Genomic DNA, 21,704 nt, shown 5'->3' with positions numbered 1-21,704 from the left:
TAAAACCACATATGAAACAATTCAACTCACAACCTTTAACCAGTAAAATGAACTGTGAAAATCTAAAATGTACATAGTGTTAGTAACAACTTTCAGAAGGAGCACATTTGCACATGGCTATGTTACTTCATGCCATTTTGTCTAGACGGTTTTAGATTTTTCCTCACGGGTATACCAAAACCCAAGGAAGAAAGATGGGAGAAAGAAGAGAAAAAAGCAAAAACAAACCAAAACAAAAAAACTCAGTTGGGCAAGTTATATTATCAACTGGCTGTTTACAGCAACCCAACTTCAAAAATGCAATTTCCCGGGGCGCCTGGGTGGCTCAGTCAGTTACGCGTCTGACTCTGGCTCAGGTCATGATCTTGAGGATCATGAGTTCAAGCCCGCATCGGGCTCTGTGCTGACAGCTTAGAGCCTAAAGCCTCCTTCAGATTCTGTGTCTCCCTCTCTCTGTCTCTCCCCAGTTCACTATCTCTCTCAAAAATAAACATTAAAAAAATTTAAAAAAAAAAAGCAATTTCCCAGCATCACCTATAACTAGGCTCTTTGCAAATGCCTGCCAGCTCAGCAGAACGAAGCAGAGTCCAAATGAGATCCGCAGGGGAGCGGAGCCCAGCGGCAGGGTGGGCTGGACAGCTCTACCATACGCAACTACCTGTCAACATGCTGCTACCCTGCCTTCCTCGAACAGCCGGCCCAGGGCACTCCAATTACGTTTGTCTGGCAAACTTTCCAAGCTGATTTCAAAATATTAGATGGATATCACTTTCCTAGAGGAACGCTCCAGGGAAACAAGGATTAGTGAATTACAAAGAATTGGGAAAAGTTAAAATTTAGCATCTGTATTAGAACTGAGAATACCCCGGAGATCATTTATTTGATACATACCTTTTGTCAACCATTACTCTTGACATTCTTGTTTAAAAACCAAACTATGAATGCTATGTGGATTAAGCTCTTTCTTCCCTCGAATAAAATCCTTACCAGATCAAAAAGCCAATTACCATTAATGCTCCCCTCTTTGGCCCAAGATTACCAAAAAAAAACCCCCAAGTATCTCTTTCTTAGATGTAAACTGAACTCCCTTCACATTTCGGCAATTCTAAAACCAAAAGTCATTCTTTTTTTTATTTACTTATTTGTTACATTTAAAAAAATGTTTTATTTATTTCTGAGAGAAAGACAGCATGAGCAGGGGAGGGTCAGAGAGAGAGGGAGACACAGAATCGGAAGCAGGCTCCAGGCTCTGCGCTGTCAGCACAGAGCCCGACGCAGGGCTTGAAGCCTCAGACCGTGAGATCATGACCTGAGCCGAAGTCAGACACTTAACCAACTGAGCCACCCAGGCGCCCCACCAAAAGTCATTCTTGCCCCCAAATGAGATGCTTACACAAAGTACCTTGTGAATTACAGTTCCTAGCCTATCTGCACTAATTGTCAAAGTAGACCTGATTTAAGTAGACTGGAGCCCAGGTTGCATATTAACCTTTACTAATTAACCACAATCTGGAGTAACACATTTCTCTGAAGTTGTAATTATTCACATAATTTCCTTGTTTCAAAATAGAACACATGGCAATCTAATTCATAGTAACCTATTTGCACATAGTAAGTAGGACACTTTATTACTACACATAGAATTCGTATTTAACAAAACCTGCTCCTTTGGACCACTTAAGAGAGGGCTTATATAAAGCTAAAGCCTAAATCATTTTTCATCTTTCCAATGCATACTAAAAACACAATTTCAAGGTTTAAAATGTATTAAGAGAAAGCCCAAATGCTGATTTTTAACTAAGAAATAAAATTTAATTTGAGCATACTTGGGGCGCCTGGGTGGCTTAGTCGGTTAAGCGTCCGACTTTCGCTTAGGTCATGATCTCGCGGTTCGTGGGTTCGAGCCCCGCGTCGGGCTCTGTGCTGACTGCCAGCTCAGAGCCTGGAGCCTGTTTCAGTCTGTGACTCCCTCTCTCTCTGACCCTCCCCTGCTCACGCTGTCTCCCTCTCTCTCTCCTAGAAATAAATTAAAAAAAAAAACAAAAACATTAATTTGAGCATACTTGCTAGAAAAGTGTCTGTAGATTTTTTTCCGTTTGTTGAATGCAATCTTTACTTGTGATGAAACAATGGTTTCCATTGTCTGGGGATTCTAAATTAATGAAACTTTACTAGATTAATATTCAGTAGAGCACACGTTTTTAGAAAAATGCAAATTCCTACTGCTCCATATCCAGAAATTATAAATTTTAATTCAACAAAGCTAATGGATTTTTGACACTTATACAGAACACAGAAATAGATCCTGAATATATGTGTATTCCATACACCTTACTAATAACTTAAAACAAAATTGCTCATTTCATGGCAGCCTGGAAGAAATAAGTAAGTAATAAACGACAATAAGAAAAAACCACTTATCATAGAGTCTAGTCTTTATTGAAAGACTTACTTCAACTGTGGTTTACAGCTTTGGCTTACGTTGGCCAGTCATTTTAGCCTCTCACTGCCAGCAGACATAAAAATCAAGTGGGAATGGCACGGGGGAGGTACTGGTAGAGAGATTATTAGAGCAAAGATGGCAGTCAGAAACACATCACCGAAATAAATCTCAAAATAATTAAGAAATAAACATTTTCTTGCATGCCAAAGAATCTCTGCGTTTTAATGAACATGGAAAAGGTAACGATTCTTAGGCTTAAATTGATCAAGATAGCACTGACTCCACTTTGTTATAAAATAGACTCGAGTCTGTGTTAGCTTGACAGTTGTATTTAAACTGGTGCATTTCATTTGGATAAGTAGCTTTGTATTTTAAAAACCATTTAATATGAAATAACTTCCATTAAGTGAACTGATCATGAAATCTTTCTCCCTTTTGGATTGAGACGAAGGACACTTCAGTAATATGTTTACTATGGCGACATAACTAGTCTGGATAATTTTATTAACTCAGAATATACAACCAGGAAACACTGCAGCTTCATGGAGCTGCTATCGCAATACACTATGTAATGTACCGGCAGACCAAGAAAGGTGAACTAATATTGATAGATTAAAAAAAAAAAAAAAAGAAGTCTTCAGTTGTTCAAGTTTCAGGTATATTCAAGAAACTTTAAACTAGGAGGCATAATTGATATAATTTGAGTGTTCTCCTTATAAAACACACAGTAACTTTTCCATGACGTCCCCCAAGGACACTAGCCATAGACAAAGAAGTAAGGGTCGGTTTTATACAGATGAGCGTCACAGGACTCCCGTGGGTAACACTAAGTGCTGTAACAAATCTGGCCCAAAGACGAGCTTCAGGCCCTGCAGATATTCATGCTCAATAGATGTGACTGTTCTCCTAAATGGGGCAAAGACGAAAAAAATAATATCAAAAGCATTGTGGTCACCAATTTATAAAACCATCGTCATTTTAAAGCTAATTTTAAGACTTCAAAAGTTTAAAAAATAGTCATTTGTGGGTATTAATTGCATCTTCCCACGTACTGCTAAGGGTGTTCTCATCTTGCTCGCTCAGGCCTCAAGCAGCATTGCAAATACACTGCTAGAACATCTGCACCCTCTAGCTGTCAGAATTCAAACGCATAAGATTTTACCTTTTACATTCTTGTTGGGATAGAACTTTGAGGCAGATTTTATCCACACAGCCTGAAAAACACCCCAGAAGCAAATTTCAGTCTTCCACATCTACCTAAGTGATTTGTTTATAAGCTCTGCACACATACAACTCAGCCTCTGCTCAGGCTGGTCACGCCATGCACACAACCCACAAGGAAAACAAGTTAAATAAAAATAAAGGTCACAACTCTGTGTACTACTTAAGCTGAATATCCAATTATAAATTGGTACATCAAACTGTCTAAATAAGATGTTTTAGCAATCTTGTTAAAAAAATTCTTGGGCAAAATAGATCTAATTTTAAAAAACACCCCAAGAGTTTTAAAAACACTTGTACTATACAACTTAGAGGAACCTTGAAATAGGTTTACAAGGTTTTAATCAAGGTATTTACATACCAAGTGATGTAAAGAAAAAAAAAAAAGAAATTAATTTCCAATGACATTTTAAAATGTACTAATCCATCAAAGATCAAAGATTTGTATGAAATTAAAATTAAGGCCTTTTCTGTATAGTAATTTGTATAATTTTAATTTTACATAGTAGCCAACCTTGGAAGTGTCAGTCTTAAACATTCTTATCAATCCATTGCATTCAATGCAGTGGAGCGTGTGAAGTGTTACTTCAAATAATTACATTGGTGCTACTTCTATGTTGAAGCATGCTTTTTAAACACTGTAGTTATTCAATATTTACAATGTATATCATTTTAACTTCATGTAAAAGCACAAGTATGACTGTCTGGCTTTAATACAAACACCATACTTGGAATTTCCCCCCAAAATGAAATGTCATTTACTACAATTTTAATAACCAACACTTTTCAAAGTTTTAAAAATATGTCTTAAATGTGAACCACCAACATTTGCTCAAGTACTCAGATAATGCTGTCTCTTATTTAGCTTGAAAATTTCTTTATCAGTCTGGCTCCGGTTTCTTTAGGCATAAAGTAAGTACTTCCTCCAAAGCGACTCCAAAATCATGCAATTTCTTCCAAATAGCACACTTTTTTCTGCTGACTTCGAATGTGGTCCACCTCAGGGTAGGGTAGGGGAGTATCAAGGTTCAGGATGAACTTATGTGTGATTCCCAGTTTTTCACGCTCCTCCCTTTTTTTTTTGCTCTTTTAAAAACACAGTGAGTTAAAATACTGAACAGCAAGATAAAAATGGAATAGTATCTAAGAATCAAAACGTATTACCCATTTCTCCTATTATATCAAAATTTGTAGTCAGAATTGTCTTTATTGACTTTATTTTAGTTTTTGTACACAAAGAAAAATCATGTTCATATCCATCATGAACAAAAACTTAAAAAGGCAGAACTAGAAGACATGTGTCCTTCACCAAAGCAAAGCTGTGCTAAAGGTTCCAAACATTTCAATTTTTAAAATAAATATTTTCATTTTCCGATGTCTACTTTCATGTCTTCAGAGTGTCACAGGAAACTGAAGCTATCATGAATTACAACTTAGTTTAGAGTCCCAGCTCACTGTGTTTGGTAACTTGCCATACCATATCCAGCTTGGTTAGGAGGAGGTATTACAGGGGGAGGAGCTTGTCCCTGGGGAGGCTGAGCACCAAATCCACCCATCCAAGCAGCAGAAGGTGATTGACTTGGGGGAAACAAAAACAAACACATCCTGAGCAAACACAAAGAAAAACTTATCTATATATTTATACAAAAATCAAGCAGAGCCTAATCATAGACTAGACAAGAAATCAACACACCTACCAGAAAGAGCAAAGAAAAACTGATACATGTCCACATATATAGAATACGTGTCCCAGGATCAGTCTTAAATCTTTGTTAAGATAATCACAACGTAACACAATAATTTCTCTGAAGAGTATCTCAAAACTGATTTTTATAAAATGACAGATCATCCGTCTATCCTGTATTGCACATATGGTACCTCAATTTTTAAGAAATTTAAAAAACACAAGTTCATGTTGGAAAGAGAAGGAAGAAGGAACCAGTCACAACAAAGATCTGGGCTGGTCTGGGGAAAAAGATGCAAAGGACCAACCTACTCTGTGAACAATCGGCGGGGGTGAGGGGTGGGGCAACAAGCTACTCTGTATCACATAACTCTAAGAGACTTCTCACACAAGCCAACAGACATAAATCATTAAATTGTGAACACATCTCGACAAAGACCTTTTCCAAGCAAATTAACGAGGAGATAAAACAGAGTAGAAATGTCAGTGAAATTCTACCAACTGCTAACAGAGATAGCAGGACACACCAAATGTTACCCCAACCTCCCCTTTCACCTACATAATAAAAAGCAAATATTTAGCACCATCAGTCACTAATCATAAGGTTTCTATAAGGCTTATAATGTCAAATAGTCTGATGAATTTACTTTAACTAGATTCTCCCTAGAAAAACAGACTTTTTATTTCTTTTGTCAAAACCGAATCCGTTTCTACACTGGAAAAACCCAACTACTCACTCTACTCCAAATCCTTGCTGGTTCCAAGGTTGCCCGTATACTCCGTAAGGCGGTACTTGCCACCCATTTGCCATGTACTGTCCGTACTGCTGGGGGTTTCCGTACACCTGGCTCCACTGGCCCCACTGGCTATAGTCGACCTAGGAAAAAGCAGAGTGCCGTTTTAGGGGCGAAGTAAGAAACACAGTATTTGAAGAAAGTGGGAGACAAGGAAGAGAAAAACTAAGTAAGCACCCTTATGTGAATAGGACTCTGTTATTTATCATTGTCTAAGTTTATTGGGGTGGTGACACCTGTGGAAAGAAAGTATTAAGATTCAGTTAATACCGCAAAATAATCACTTTTGAAAAAGCATTAATAAAATCAACTGAAAGCAGCTATAGGCTTTATTTTCTGTTTGTTTATTTTACAGAGTTTCTAAAGCTTTTATGTAGATATGTAAGACGGAAACCTTAAAAAGTGCTGTGAAAAATCGAATTACCTGTTGGAAGTTTTTAGTCATATCAGGAGATTCTTTACCCCAATAGCATTTAACAACATGTCCTTCAATAGTGGTGCCGTTTACCGAAACAATGGCGTGGGCTGCACTTTCATGGGTTGAAAACCTAAAAGAGGAGGATATGAGGTCTTTGTCTTTTTTTTTTAGAGAACTTAACACAGCAAATAACAGAAACTCATTAGTTACATCTGTCAACTCGGTGTAGACAGAACTTGAAATAAGTTCTACGTTGCAAAGATGTAACAGACACTGATGCCTGAGGGGATCAAATCATGTAACTGAAAGGAACGCAGCCAACAGAAGAGGAAGCCATAGGTAGGATTTTACCTGACAAATGAATAGCCTTTCTCTGGAAAAACTCTTATTTCCATAATTTGTCCAAATGGTGAAAACGTCTGTCTCATAAGCTGATCTAAGAAACAAAAACACACAAAATACTTAAGGCTCATGACGCTGGTACGACAATGACGCTCCGCAGGGAAGGGGAGGAGACAATCACACACTATACCTGTTAACCCAGAGGCAATTCCCCCACAGTACACAGTACAATTTTTTGGACTTGACTGGTTTACTACATCTTCAAATCTCAACTGCTTAGTGTTATCTATATACAGAAAGAAAACAAAAATGTTGATGATTGCACAGTAGTATAAAATGGATGACCATATACTATTAAGATATGCCTCACCGGGCGAGAAAATAACATTTTTTTCTTGACCCTATGACTTGATCTATAAAATCAGCTGGTTTATACTCCAAATATACTAATTATCAAAGCCCCCTTACGATCAGAAAATTATATTCAAGTGAAATGAGCCTTACAGTACTAACATTTAAATTTAAGAAATTTAAGACCACACTAATTCATGATTTTGTGACATGTCGTATTTAACATACACAACAGACATCTTACTTTCTTGTGTACTTTTAGGTGCAGGTGGTTTACGTGTGGCCCAGTTGGTTCTGATCTGACGACCACCCAACCACTGACCTCCCATATGCACAATTGCATTTTCTGCATCCTACAGAGAAAAAAGAGAAAGAAGAGTAATCACAAACACAGAAAACTGCAGTACATAAGACCTAGTTAAGATGAAATAAAATGCTGACACTGCTGGATCCAATAAATCTCATCAGTAAATGAATTCGCTAAGCATCCTAAGTGTACTAAACTGAACTAATATCACAAAACGATGACCTGAACTCCGGTGAATACATAAAAACTATCTTTATTCATAGATTTCAAATTACAGCATTTTTAAGCATTAAGGGGTCATACTGAAGCATCATAATGATTCAAATACGCAATGAAAAATCATAATCCCACAGACTACCGAGAAAGGGGAAAGTAGGAATCCTATAATACAGAGCTGCTCACAAATTATTTTAATGGTTGATCTGAAATATTAACTTTTACTGAAGAATCTATAGAAACTCTAATACTAAATTAGTATTAGGTAACACTAAGTTACCTACCCCTAAAAAATCCACATTCTAGGAGCAACAGATTATGGCTGTGACACAAGACCGAAAACTCATTTTAAGACAGAAGACTTCTGCACTGTGATTCAGAATGCCGCCAATAAAGCTGAGTTTAATTATCACAACTAATGTGACTGTGTATCTATGCAAAGAAAGAATACAACTCCTATCTTCTGTCTTGCTGCTTAAGCCACTTGAATAAAATGTAGGTAATATAAGATGCTGAAACCGGTCTAAAATGTTAACATCAAAGCCTGCTTTATTACTTGATCTTAATGTTAGTGCAAAATGCTGAGATATTTTGGTATCTCTTTCTTAAAGAATTTAATTTTCTTTTATGTAATTTGCTATAGTCATTAATATCCTGGCTATAAAAGTATGGGCAATTTAAAAGTTAAAACTGAGATTTTCATGGTTCAGACTGAATATAATTGAACTTCCCTCCAAATTCTGAGATGAGCTCATAAGCCCTAGTCCTGAGCTTGACTTCCCACACATCTTACCTTTAACAATGCATAAATGCACCTATAATACTCTTCCTTAAAATCAGTCTCTTTTTCCAGCTATTTATTTCCAAGAAAACAGTTATTCTCCACTATGAAAACATGCAAAATTACACAGAAAGCGTTGTTGCCAACATCTAAAAATACTCAAGACTCAGAATAATTAACAACTACATTTTTTATTAAATCTACATTAAGGTGAAAAACATACCAGTTTGTTATAAAAAGATACAAAACCATAGCCTTTGGATTTTCCAGTTGCCATGTCTTTAACTACTCGGGCGTCCCTGTGAAAAGAAGCACAGCTAAATGAGGGAAGTAAGAGTCATCCTCAAAATAAAAACTAAAAGGAACCACACACACTGTATTGTGAGCATTTTTTTAAATAAAATTCCAGTTAGCCCTAATTAACTACTGCCATTCCTGAACTCTCCCTAACGCTTCTTTACCTGTTAGAAAAAAGCAGTAAGACAAAAACATGTAATAAACATGCAACCTAATCAAATAGCCTGCACTTTCTAAACTAAATGCTCAAATTTGAAGATTAATAGGAACAATAGTTTCCTTTTCTAATATTCTATTGGCTAGTGTCCTCTAAGGTTTACTGGTTCTATAAATTACTGTAACAATGCTAACTACTTTACCATGCAATCTCTAAATAGTTAAATGTCTTCTGCCTAGTGATACAAAATATATGAAATATTAAAAAATTGAAAAAGAGGTAAAAATAGGAATTAAAAAGGCATACATGGCCTGTTAACAGATTTCTTTATTTTTCTTGGTCAATTCTCTATCATCATTTTGGAGTTTGGGCAGCTGTAAATTTTGAAAAATTGACATTTTCAGAAATTTAAGAAAGGAGAATAAAAAACTAACAACAATGCTAAGCACACCAGTACGAAAACAACAAATTTACACAGAAATTTTAGTGAGTAAGTTAAAATGATTGGAAATATAGAACTCCACTGAATATAGAATGTTAAAATGTAAATACTAAAATATGTATATATAAATAATGTATAATAAGAATAAATAGAAATGAGAAAAAAATCTACAACTGAGTTCCAGTGTGCACAGTTCCTTGCAGTTAGCCTTCAAGATCCTGTCCATTCTTATGAGCAATTCTGCAAAATAACCAGAATGCTATTACTTTTAATTGTGACTTGGACTTTAGAAAAACTGCAGGTCTCAGGTATAAATAAAGATTGAAAAACAGCAACCTGTATTATTTTTTATACTGATTTTTAAAACAGTACTACTTACCACATTTAAAGATTAAAAAGCAAAGCAAATATCAAAATAGAAAATTAAGAATTAAATCTTGCTTGCAAATAAATCTATAGAACAACAAACTGTATACAGAAAAATATTGTTGTTCTGAGTTGAAACACATTCCTGTAAAGTAGTACTACAGAGTTTAATTTAAATCTACAGGAAGTACACAAACATTACGCAAATTTTAATCAGAAAGATAAATTGTGATAAACATTTTATAAAACTTATAAAGCCACTTTTAATTTTCCAATATATTTGGTCATGTAACATTCAGTGAAATTTGAGCATAAACTTAGCTAAAAATCAAACCACATTTGGGCCCTAACTAGCAGAATCAAATACCGCTAATAAAGAAACATCTACTAATTAATCCCACATTTATGGCTTAGACAATGAAACATTTTAATATTATAACAGTACCATTTTTGAGCTAAAATATTAAAACACATTTATCATTATAATTAAACACGTACAATTTCCAATTCAACCACAATATACCCAAGGATGTACCTACTTTTCCCAATTTATAATTCCTTCTATAAAAGTTTAATACACAGTATACATCACATTCACTTTTGGTTAACCACCAAATTTTAAAAACATTTGACAGAAAGTTGGACTTTATAATAGGCTTTACCACCCAAACATCTGCTTCAAAGATAACAAACAGAATCACTTAAAAATTTTTAACATATTATACACAGGATTAGATGAAAACAAGACCCCAAAACACCGAAATGACATTAACATTTTCAACAACATCTACTAATCAAAAAAACAAAACAAATCAACCAACAAACAAAAAAAATCACACTAACTAGGGAAAGAAAATCTTAATTCCAGTACAAGTTAATCATCTATAATTCTGCCTATCACTACTGAGTATAGTATTGATTATGATACTTACGATATTTTACCAAAGGGGGCAAATGCTGATTTGATATCTTCTGTTGTAATTTCTGGACTCAAATCCCCAACAAACACGTGGAAGTGATCTGAAATCAAAGCATTTGGTAATCAAATACTTAAAAAGTCAGCTCCTAAGCCTTTTTCAGGTAACACTAAGGGAAGAGAAACCCTATTTAAGCTGGTAGCGCTGCCGGGGAAATGTGAGAACTCTTCCACAGTAAAATGCAGCAGAAGTACTTACTGGAAGTATCTTTTTTCTGGCTACTTGGTGTTGTTGCCCAGTTTACTTTGACCTCCTAAAAATAAAGATTATATTTAATACAATTATTAGGCATGTCATTATGAATTCTAACACTTACCACTTATTAAATCATTTATCAAACAGGATAATTTTTGTAAAAACACTAGGCTGAATAAAGCAAAATCATCATTTGGCACAGCTGAGTATTTGTTTAAAAACTCGCTAAAAAAGAATACAAGCTAATTCGACATGCAAATTTACACACTCGTGAGGTGCCATCATTCTGTTATCTTACCTTTCCCAAAATTTTTCTCCCATTCATAGCAGCTAATGCAGCAGCTGCATCTCTGTGTTCATAAAATTCCACAAAGCAATATGGGTCATTGCTTGTATGCTGCAAAACAGAAAATCCAACAGAAGAGTTGACCCTTCTGCTATCGGGTTGCTGAGAAGAAAATCCAGGAAAAAACATTACTGACAGCTAGGAATGTACACGGAGAGATTGCATCAGCTTATGAAAGCCTAACACTTATAAAACTAAGATTTACAGCTACATCTCACCTGACTTTGCACCTCAGAATACTGCTGCACGCAAACAGAAACAATAGAGCAGTATAGAATCATAACTATCAGTGTTAAATCAAAATACAGAATTCTGGTGAAGTGTATTAAATATAAAACAGAAGTTTATGTTAGACCAAACAAAACCTTAAGTTTGGATTTGAGATAAGGACCACCCCTTACCACTGCTCTTATCTCTCCCAACATTATTCCCAAAAGGATGAATTCTATTTATGTATCATAATCCCTCATAAACTGTATCTCATGACAAAAAATATATATATAGAAATGAACCAACTTTACAAACTTTATTCCTGATTGAAACTAGGATTAGTACTACATATGAGGAGATGAGAGAATATGTATTTCTTTTTGGATAAGGAATGAAAATAAAAACAGAAAAATTTCACATTTATAACCAGCTAGTGAAATGGACTCCCCATCTTTGAAAATAGCCTAGTGAACAGGAGATTCTATTTAGTCTTCAAAGACCAGAAAAATATACTAGTAATCAAGAAAAGAATTTCTGAAAATGTCTAAATAAGATATGCCAAGACAAAGCTAAATTTTTAATAACAAAAAAGCAATATAAGAAAACTATTAAATATATTCTACAATATTAGGCAAATAGACATTTATAAAGACAATGAGAAAGTATTACAAGTATAGCAGCTTTATAATCTAACAACCAAAATTTTATAAACTGCAACCTATACTGACGAGCCACAAAACTGTACAAATACATTTTTTGGATAAGGCTAAAGCAATCATCACTGTTCAATGTAAAATGCCCTAAAAAAATAATACTCTTTAAAACGTGGAATTCCAGTTGCACTTACAAGGGGTACAAAATACCAGATAAAACAAAGATCTTTTCAACAACCACTGTTTTTCATCCCAGGAAAGTTTTAGAAGAAAAATCCAAAATAAGACGTCTAAAACAATAGTGGCGAAGCAACCAGAAGGCATTTCCTTGAGGGAAAAAAAGTGTGATCATTAATACTGACAAGAAAACTACGGGCTCTCATACAAAATCCTATTGTCGTGGTCGTGTGAACTCTGCTCTTAAGAGGTATAGAAAGGAAATGGGGAAGAGACTCCAAAGAAAAACATGCATTTAATTCCTCTTACAAAAGAGTTAACATTTACCAGTAACATTCATTTGTACAAAGGATTTAAAGGTAAATAGCAAACTAAAACTATGCTAGTCAATTTTTCATTTTACTCCTATCTCTTCTGCCCTGATGGTCTCTAAGGAAAACACCAGTAATTGTAGCAAAATACACAGCAGATCATGGTAACAACAGACTTTAGTAAACTAGCCCACTTACTTCAAGTTTATCTAACTAGTAGCAGGCCAACCCCATTCAGTGTATGAACTGTGCAAGTACACACACACACACACACACACACACTCTCTCTCTCTCTCTCACGTATTCACATCACACTGCATTTCATCTAAGACACCACTGATTCGTCACAACCCAACTGTCAGAGATGTTAAAATTCTTCAGCCTCAGAACCAGTGACATAACATTACAGGATACAGAGAAAGCTAGAATCTAAATGATATCTAAGGTTAAAAAAAAAAAATCGTGAAACTAAAGGAAAAAAGGATTTTTCACATACTAAAATAGAATTTATAAAAAGAAAACTAAATGCCTATATAGTCTGTAGTAGCGTTCATGCTCTCTGGAAGCTTCCCACCTATGCCACCAAGGGATACTCTAAAAAATTCAACTGTGTCCTTACCTTAATTAGTACTGTCACCAATTTTTGTTGGATGACAGAAATGTCAACACAGAGAAATAAGGAAATTTTACACTATCCCCAAGTCCGAATGCTGCAATAGTAGGACATGTATGAATTAGAAAAACTCATTTCAAATCCTCTCCCCTCAAATAACTGACTGTGCACACAGGTTTTAAAAAGAATACTATTAAAACAAATCTTTATCAAATGTTTCTCAGAAACCTGCTAGGGACTCTTTCCAACCTTCTCACACCCCATGCTCCCCTGAACCCACTCCAGGCAGCTTCCTACCCAATCAGGCCAGCAAAACTGCGCTGAGCTCCCCAGCGACCCTCTGCCACTTCTGTGACCCCTTCTGCCCTCATCTTGACTTTCAAGCAGAATTCAAAACAGCTACCAACTCTCTCTCCCTTAAATATTCTATTTTAGGGTCCACACAGCCTCTTGGTTTTCTGGTTTTCTCACTGGAGGATCTTTCAGAAGGTAGGTTTTCCCCCTTCACTCAAACTCTGAATGTCACTCTAATGTTGAGATGCTCCAGCACTTGGACCTGAACTCTACCAGGTCCAGGAGTTCAGGATCTGAACTCCTATCTAAATACTCTTCTCTATCAGCAAGCACTCTCTATAGATGCAGCGACTAGATCTCATCTAGTCCCACAGGTTCAAACACCACTGCAAGCTCATGTCATCAGCACTGGTCTTTCAGTTTATCTAACTACCTACATATAATTCATTTGTCTAACACGCACACCTTCAATTTAACACTGCCCAAACAGAACTCCTGATTCCCACCACTCCCCTCACCCACCCTGTGCCTCCCTTGGTCATGCCCATTTGAGCAAATAAATAGCATTACCATCCACACAACTGCAAACAAGAATCTTAGTGTCTTTTCTGCATGTCTTCCTTTCCCATATGTCCCTGCCACCAATCCAGTCCTATTGATTCCACCTCCAAATTATACTCCAAACTTGCTTATTTCTATTTCTACACCTACCACTTTACAGAACAAGCCCCCACCCTCTCTTACCTGGATGAGTAAAATAAACCCAGCTGGTTTCCCTCCTCCCATTCCTGCCCCCTACAATCCATTCTTGACAACAGTCATTCTCCAAATAATCTTAAAAATGCAAATCAGGGGGCCCTGGGTGGCTCACTCATTTAAGCATCCGACTTCAGCTCAGGTTATGATCTTGTGGTTCATGGGTTCAAGCCTCGCATCAGGCTCTGTGCTGACAGCTGAGCCTGAAACCTGCTTCAAATTCTGTGTCTCCCTCTGTTTCTCTGCCCCTCTGACGCTCACGCTCTCTTTCTCTCTCTCAAAAATAAACATTAAAAAAAAAAATGCAAACCAGAGTAACTCATTCCCCTTCTTCTTCCTTTGTTTTTTTTTAATGTTTTATTTATTTCTGAGAGAGAGAGAGACAGCGTGAGCAGGGGACAGTCACAGAGAGAGAGGGAGACACAGAACCTGAAGCAGGCTCCAGGCTCTGAGCTGGCTGTCAGCACTGAGCCCGACGCGGGGCTCGAACGCATGGACTGTGAGATCATGACCTGAGCAGAAGCTGATGCTCAACCGACTGAGCCATCCAGGCGCTCCTCTGCCCCCAGCTCTTAACAGATGGTACCATCTTGTTATTCCTATCCTTAGATCTAAGAGGTGACCTCTTCCCTCATCACCTGGCATATATTAGCACCAAACCTCCAATCCCCATCACAGAACTGTTGTATTCGCTTCATAGCTCTTATCCCTGTCTGTAAGTATCTTGTTTACTTGTTTTGTTAACAACATCCTCAATGTAGGTAAACTCATGAGTCTCCTTTACCTGGCTCTCCACTATATCCCCAGTGCTTTGAAAGTGTTGGCACCAAGTACATTTTTGATGAATAGAAGGATGAATGAATGGATAAATCATCAAAGACAAGAAGGAAAGGAGAGATACTGGAACAGAATGAGGATTATTATTAGTAAAGAAAGAAGATTAAAGGGTTAATTTGCTTTCCCTGGTCCCCTTGCGGGGGGTGGGGGGGAGGGGCATAACACACAGCTTCCGGCCCTGGCCAACACTCCTGCCTCATCTCCTGGCATCTTTTCTGACTAATCTCATTTGAAGGCCAATCATGCTAAGGTTTCTCCCTTCCCACTTCCTCTCTCCGGTCCCCCTGTTCCCTGTGTGCACCAGTGGGATCAACACTTTTCTCTCACCCAGAATCCCTTCCTCCTCAGATTCCACTGTTATCCTTCGGTTTCAGCCCAGATGCTGACTCCTCCCAGAAAGCCTCCCCTTGCCCCAGACCAGACCCTACCGGACCTCTGCACCCCACCGCCCCCAGCACTCGAAGCTGCCTGCTTCCCCAGCATTTATCATCCTCTGTCATTAGTGCCTGCTAACTCCTCTGTCCCCCTCATTAGGCGGAAAAACTCTACGGGGCTAAGAACGGACTTATTCGTCACTGCATTTCTGGCACTTACCGGAATAGCTGGTACATAGTAAATAGTCTAAAAAGTGTGTAGGTGAACAAAGAGGAAGACGAGAATGAACTGAAACACAAATCTTTGGGCACTGCTACATAGTCGTAACCAGCAAAGTATGAAAAGGAAGTTTTCTTTACAAAAAGGAAAAGAAAATCCTTACCCTAACAATTTAATTCCTATCTGTGTAGAGCTGCTCAGTTATTAGTATTTATTAATGAAGCTCAGGACGCATGGTGCCGCAGCATGACCAAGAAGGCCCAAGATGCTCTCACACGAACCGCTTCTAAACTTTACGTGATTATCATCTGAATCCATAACATTCCTAGTGAATGCATATGCAACATTACCTCGGTTTTCAACCCTCTAAGATAAGCTCTAACAACTTTTACAAGCAGAATCACTTGCTGACAACTATATCCTGACGAATGACCATGTGAGAGAACAGCACACAAACTTTGTCCTCCCAAATAAAACTCCTTTCTAAACCTAGCTTGTCAGCCAAATCAAAGTAGTAAGTCAACACAACAAACGTGACTCTCTCCGTCAGAAGGACTTGAGGCTTTAAACGATATTTTAAAAGGATACTAATCCCCTCATGTATCTCAAAATGGTAAACACCACGCTGTCAGCACATGGAAGTGGGAAGATCTTACCTCTGTTATCATTTTACAGCTTTTACAGGGTCCAATCTGACTGAATAACTGAAGTATAAGGACTTCCGTCACATCTCTGGAGAGGTTACCTACGTATCTGTTCAAGAAGAAGAAGAAGATATTATCAGCAATTTCGCTTCAGCTCTGGCTCTAATGCATTATCATTTAACTTAACACCTTTTATTTCATTTGAACTTCCTGTCTTCAATAGCATTTTTCCAATTAAGCCTAATCCTACGAAAGTAAGATTAACCCTTGTGTAGGAAAGCAGCAACTGTTCTTAGGTACTAAGCTAGGCCACTAAAGCACCACTTCATACATGTTATAAAAAAGAAATCAGTGTTAATTTGTACATCTCAAAATAATACCCCTATTATTCTGTAACCTATATATCATTTTTTCATCTTTTTTGTTAGAAGAAAAATAATAAAAATTTAAACCAGTCTCAAAATAACTACAATTTCTGGATGTAAAACAGAGTTCAAAATAATGTGTGTGTATGTCTCTCTTTCTCACACACTCTCTCTCTCACACACAACCAAAAATACTGATTAATTACAACACCTGATCGTAAAGGGATATTAAACATAAGGTGAGTTTCTCTTAGAACCTCGACTAAAGCAATTACACCAACAAAGAACAGAATTAAAGCTAGAGCAAAACAGAGACTGGAGGGCTTTGTTTTGTCTTGCTAAATAAGATTTATTGATATGTCTTCATTGTTTTAATTTAGGAAAGCAGGGCAACAAAATAAAATCTCCTAATCTAAAATACATCAGAAGCAATAAAATTCTTATTTATATAGATAACAAAGCAAATACAAGATTTCTTCAGAAATTTGGAGAAAATCTAGGTATACTTCTGATTACACCTACTTAAAGCTTTGGGATTATTTGTTAAAATTACAAATTGAATATATATATTTTTTATAAGAAATTCTGAATACAGAGAAACTCAAAAGAAACGAACACCACCACCCTGAAATGACCACTGGGTCTCTCTTGTCCTGTGAATTTGTATTAATTTAGCCTAATAAATTGCCAAGCTTTTAAGTGTTTCTGGTACTCGGTGTATAAATCCTAAAACTCACATCTTTTATGAACGACCTCATAAACCCAAAAATATTTATAAAATTTAACATAGTTTCTCCTGGAAATTAAAAAGACATAAGGTTTATTTTCCTAACGATAGTATATAACATCTGGAAACTGAGTACTGAGACCAAAATAAGCCTTGCATCAACAGTTACCATATTAAATATATATATAACTGCTTTAAGCTGGAACATTCTGAAAAGGAAAAATAAACTGAGAAAGGTAAAGTGTAAAAAAAATTATCTGATTAAGAATGCACTGGGGCGCCTGGGTGGCTCAGTCAGTTAAGTCTCTGAATTCAGCTCAGGTCATGATCTCAAGGTTCGTGGGTTCAAGCCCCGTATTGGGCTCAGTGCTGACAACTAGCTCAAAGCCTGGGGGCTGTTTCAGATTCTGTGTCTCCCTCTCTGACCCTCCGCTGCTCATGCTGTCTGTCTGTCTGTCTGTCTGTCTCTCTCTCTCTCTGAAAAAAATAAAACATTAAAAAAAAAAAAAAAAGAATAAACAGCAAGGGTGCCTGGGTGGCTCAGTCAGTTAAGTGTCCGACTTTTGATTTCAGCTCAGGTCATGACCTCACAGTTCATGGGTTCGAGTCTGTATTGGGCTCTGTGCAGACAGCAAGGGGCCTGCTTGGGATTCTCTTTCTTTCTCTCTCTGCCCCTCCCCTGCTCTCTCCCTCTCAAAATAAATAACATTTTTTAAAAAAAGAAGAAGAATGAGTAGCAATTTCCCAGTTCAGCTAAGAATTTTCACTGCAGTGGGTACTAACAATTATATGCTCTAAAACTGAAACATAAGTCCAATGTTACTTAAATAGAAGATTAAACCAGTGACAAACTGGTTTAGGTCTACTATGCCATCTTTTTCTTCTAATTAAAGTAGAGCAGACCCATTGGTAGGCCATGGAGTGACATACTTTTTCCAACAGTAGCAAAAGGTTATATAGGATTATAAGCTCATCAGACAACTGCCTATTCATTTTTAACTAATTGGGGTTTGTGAGCCTGATTCCAGGGAATAATTTCTTTTTGTACAAGGCAGAATTATCTATAAAGGAAATGAACAAGTGATCTTGGTCTCCTAAACATTATATTCATTTAACTTAAAGTGCTAGTTAGTTCATTCCTAAGAGAATACAAGAGGAATGGATAAAACTCATTTTCACATACTGACAATAACGAAGTTAATAGAATCACTGTTTTAATATAATAAAATTTAAACAACTTACATAGTTTTAAATTTGTGTTACTGTTTCTACAATGACTTGTTGAGGAAAAAAACTGCATGGGGATCCACACCTAACACTCACAATTAAAGCTATTACTGCTTAATAGGATTTGTATTCCAAGTGAACATTTTTCGAGTGAGTTATAAATTTTGAAGAATTTCTAGAGGTACATTTAGATACAGCACTTCACATTTCAAGCACTGATGTCAGAGAGCAAAATGGTAATCTAAGTTTAGAATATCATGAAATTCAACAATCCAGTGTTCAGGTTTCCTATTTTTTAAATATCTCCACTAAAAGTTCAGTGGTAAAGCAGCAAACTAAACTCCAAACACTAATATAAAAAAGGCCTTCCATAACACCACACAGAACACATAATTTACCAGAATAAAAAGGAAGTAATTCATCATATAATTTCACCTAAATCTCACCCAAAACTCAGACTGCCTTCTCCTTTACTCTAGTTCTGTAACTCATCATCTGTGTGTGCCTTCATCCTTCATAATACTCAACAGAAAAACTTCTTACAGCTGTTAAAATACTGTACTACACAGCTTAAGTACCCTACATTATCGTAACATTTTTTTCCCAAAATAAATACTAACAAAAATACTGTTAAGACACATGTTCAACACCTGACCTGGAAAGAAAATCATCTCTTGGCAGTACACTGAAATGCTATCTTTTCTCTCTCTATGTTATAGTTTCTACACTTTACTTTTGTTCTGTTCTGGTTATGAAGTAGTCAATGCATTCTAAAGTTCCAAGTGTTTAAGTATATATAAAATTTTTACTTGAAGAACATACAACATAACAGAAGAAGACAAATGGCTCAAACTCTTGTATTGAGAGGTCAATTCAAAGAGTAAACACCTAGAAAATTTCGAAACGATTCTTTACGAAAAAAACCAAAAAACCCACAAAGGCATACCTTAGATCTATTTTGTCTTCTATGAAGAGGAACTGTAGGGACTAAAGCATTAAAAATGGAAAATGGTGCTTTTATCCCCAACATAAGGGTTAAAATCCAATTTGAGACCAGAGACTTGGCAGTTTGACTGCAGGCAAAAGTTCACATTGCCAAACTACTTCCTATGTCCACCTGGGCAGAATTTTAAGTTAAGAACATCATGCCTTTTCGGAAGACTAATCAAGCTTTTTCAACACAGAACATGTTCTCACTCTGAAAAGAGCTACCAAGGTTGAAATTACCTGCACTTTTACACAAGATACTACGGCTAAATTTCCATCAAAGTAACATTTCTGCTTTTGTTCTTGGCAAGTTCCTATAGAAGAGATTTTATAACAATATCCTTCAATGGGGCTCTAATGAACTGATCAATTTGTTAGTATTTCATTTGAGGAAGAGGCACAGGGGAGGAAAGGTGTGAGGGTGGGGGTGGAGGGTCCAAATGAACAGACCACTATATAAGGATAGCAACACACATACACACACATTTTAAAGAAACAGAACATGATTAAGCTGAACGAGGTGTTTAATTACAGTCACAATATAGCCAAACCCATGGTATAGCTAGTCAATTTTACAACGGGACCTAATAGTTTCTTCTGCTATTGCCCTCAGATGTGCAGATTATACTCTAAATCACTGCTTTATTTCCTCCTTTTTTGACAGCCTCTATCAAAAAGAAAGAACAGCCTTAAAGGATGGCATTGCATAACATGGTGTAATCCCAGATCCACAATTTTGACTCCTTTTGGCGTGTCAGATAAATGAAGAAAGTTAATTAAACTACAATAGAACATCATTATAACTCAATGTTGTATTGTAGATTCAGATATACCATGGAGCAAATCACTGCACTCAAAAGCCAGCCACGACACAAGTGTGAGACGTGGGGCCTACGAGGTCGGTGGCGGGCAGCTCACGTCCAACACCAGATTACACAGCACGATCTCATTTGTTTGTTTTTTAGATCACAAGTTATCCCATACATGTAATCCCAAAATAAATGTCAAATAAGAACAAAGAACATCAGAAAACAAACCTTTAAAGGGTAAATAAACTTTAGGCTGAATATCAAAGCAATTCTATACCACTTTAAATACCATCAAACATAAATTAGTAATACTGTAGGTAATGAATATTTAAAGACCTACCTAGGCTATAAACACCATATTGTTTTCTGATGATAGAACCATATGTCTTAGCTTGTGTGTGTCTGCAGGAAAAAAACCTCACTAGTAACACACAGGCATTTTAAGGAAACAGTTTAAGATATGCTTTGTTAAGAGTACATTCTTTTAAAACATACTAGCCACTTGAAAACCTAACCCACAAATTGCAATGTAAAATAAAAGGATCTCTATAAGTAAACAAAAAGAAATTCTACTAGAGGTCAACCTCTAATAGTAACGTTCAAAGTTTTCATCATGTTACATATACCTGAAACAACGCTCTGATGGGGAATATGTAAAATGAACACTTAGGAAAAACTAATATGCATTACTTTTATTAAAATCTGATCCAAAAATCCCAATTCTGAAACTTGCTTTTACCTCAAAATTCTACATATGAAGGTTTTTCTTTCTTTACGTATGAAGGTTTTTAAAATATATGTATAAAAACCAACAGACCACGCCATGTATAACAGCCATGTCTGCTCATAATTTTACATCAATCAGGACTTTAAAAAAACAAACTTAATGCTAATTTAATGAAAAGAAGCATAACCATTGTAAAATATTTGAGTACCTCTTATGTTCCGGGCAGTGAACTAAGTGCTGCAGGGGTAAGACCTAGGGAGATGTAGCAGTCTTTGTCTAAAAAAAAAAAAAAAAAAAAAAACCCTTCCCATAGAGAAGAGTGGGAGAAGGAAAAAGGAAGACAGAATAATAAAACACGTACTAGCACACAGGTACAACTAAGCTCCAGATGTTTCTTTACTCACATGGACACATGTCACATTCTTAGACAACTGTA

The 21,704-nt window shown here is 36.5% G+C and overlaps 1 protein-coding gene across 5 annotated transcripts; it reads right to left on the bottom strand.

Moving 5' to 3' along the window:
- Window positions 1-3,055: 3,055 nt before the first annotated feature.
- TIAL1 (TIA1 cytotoxic granule associated RNA binding protein like 1) lies at window positions 3,056-21,495 on the bottom strand. Of its 5 annotated transcripts, XR_013338896.1 has the most exons (13): window positions 20,882-20,938; window positions 16,439-16,535; window positions 11,290-11,439; window positions 10,995-11,049; window positions 10,752-10,839; window positions 8,781-8,856; window positions 7,498-7,606; window positions 7,093-7,188; window positions 6,912-6,996; window positions 6,567-6,690; window positions 6,086-6,225; window positions 3,606-5,242; window positions 3,056-3,349 (listed from the first exon to the last, which is right to left on the bottom strand). XR_013338896.1 is itself a non-coding variant. In XM_077779585.1 (12 exons), the coding sequence occupies exons 2-12, from the start codon at window positions 16,448-16,450 to the stop codon at window positions 5,116-5,118; spliced, it is 1,062 nt and encodes a 353-aa protein (XP_077635711.1). In that variant the 5' UTR covers window positions 16,451-16,535; window positions 21,477-21,495; the 3' UTR covers window positions 3,056-5,115. The 5 variants fall into 5 exon arrangements, 4 of the variants coding, with proteins under 4 accessions (XP_077635711.1, XP_077635710.1, XP_077635712.1 ...); XM_077779585.1 differs by lacking the exon at window positions 20,882-20,938 and adding an exon at window positions 21,477-21,495 and having other exon boundaries at window positions 3,056-5,242; XM_077779584.1 differs by having other exon boundaries at window positions 3,056-5,242.
- Window positions 21,496-21,704: the final 209 nt, after the last annotated feature.

This window comes from Crocuta crocuta, unplaced genomic scaffold (genome assembly GCF_008692635.1).
Source record: "Crocuta crocuta isolate KB4526 unplaced genomic scaffold, BGI_CrCroc_1.0 scaffold138, whole genome shotgun sequence".
NCBI lineage: Eukaryota > Metazoa > Chordata > Mammalia > Carnivora > Hyaenidae > Crocuta > Crocuta crocuta.
The sequence above is the reverse complement of the archived record's forward strand: the minus strand, read 5'-3'. Positions and strand labels throughout refer to the sequence as shown.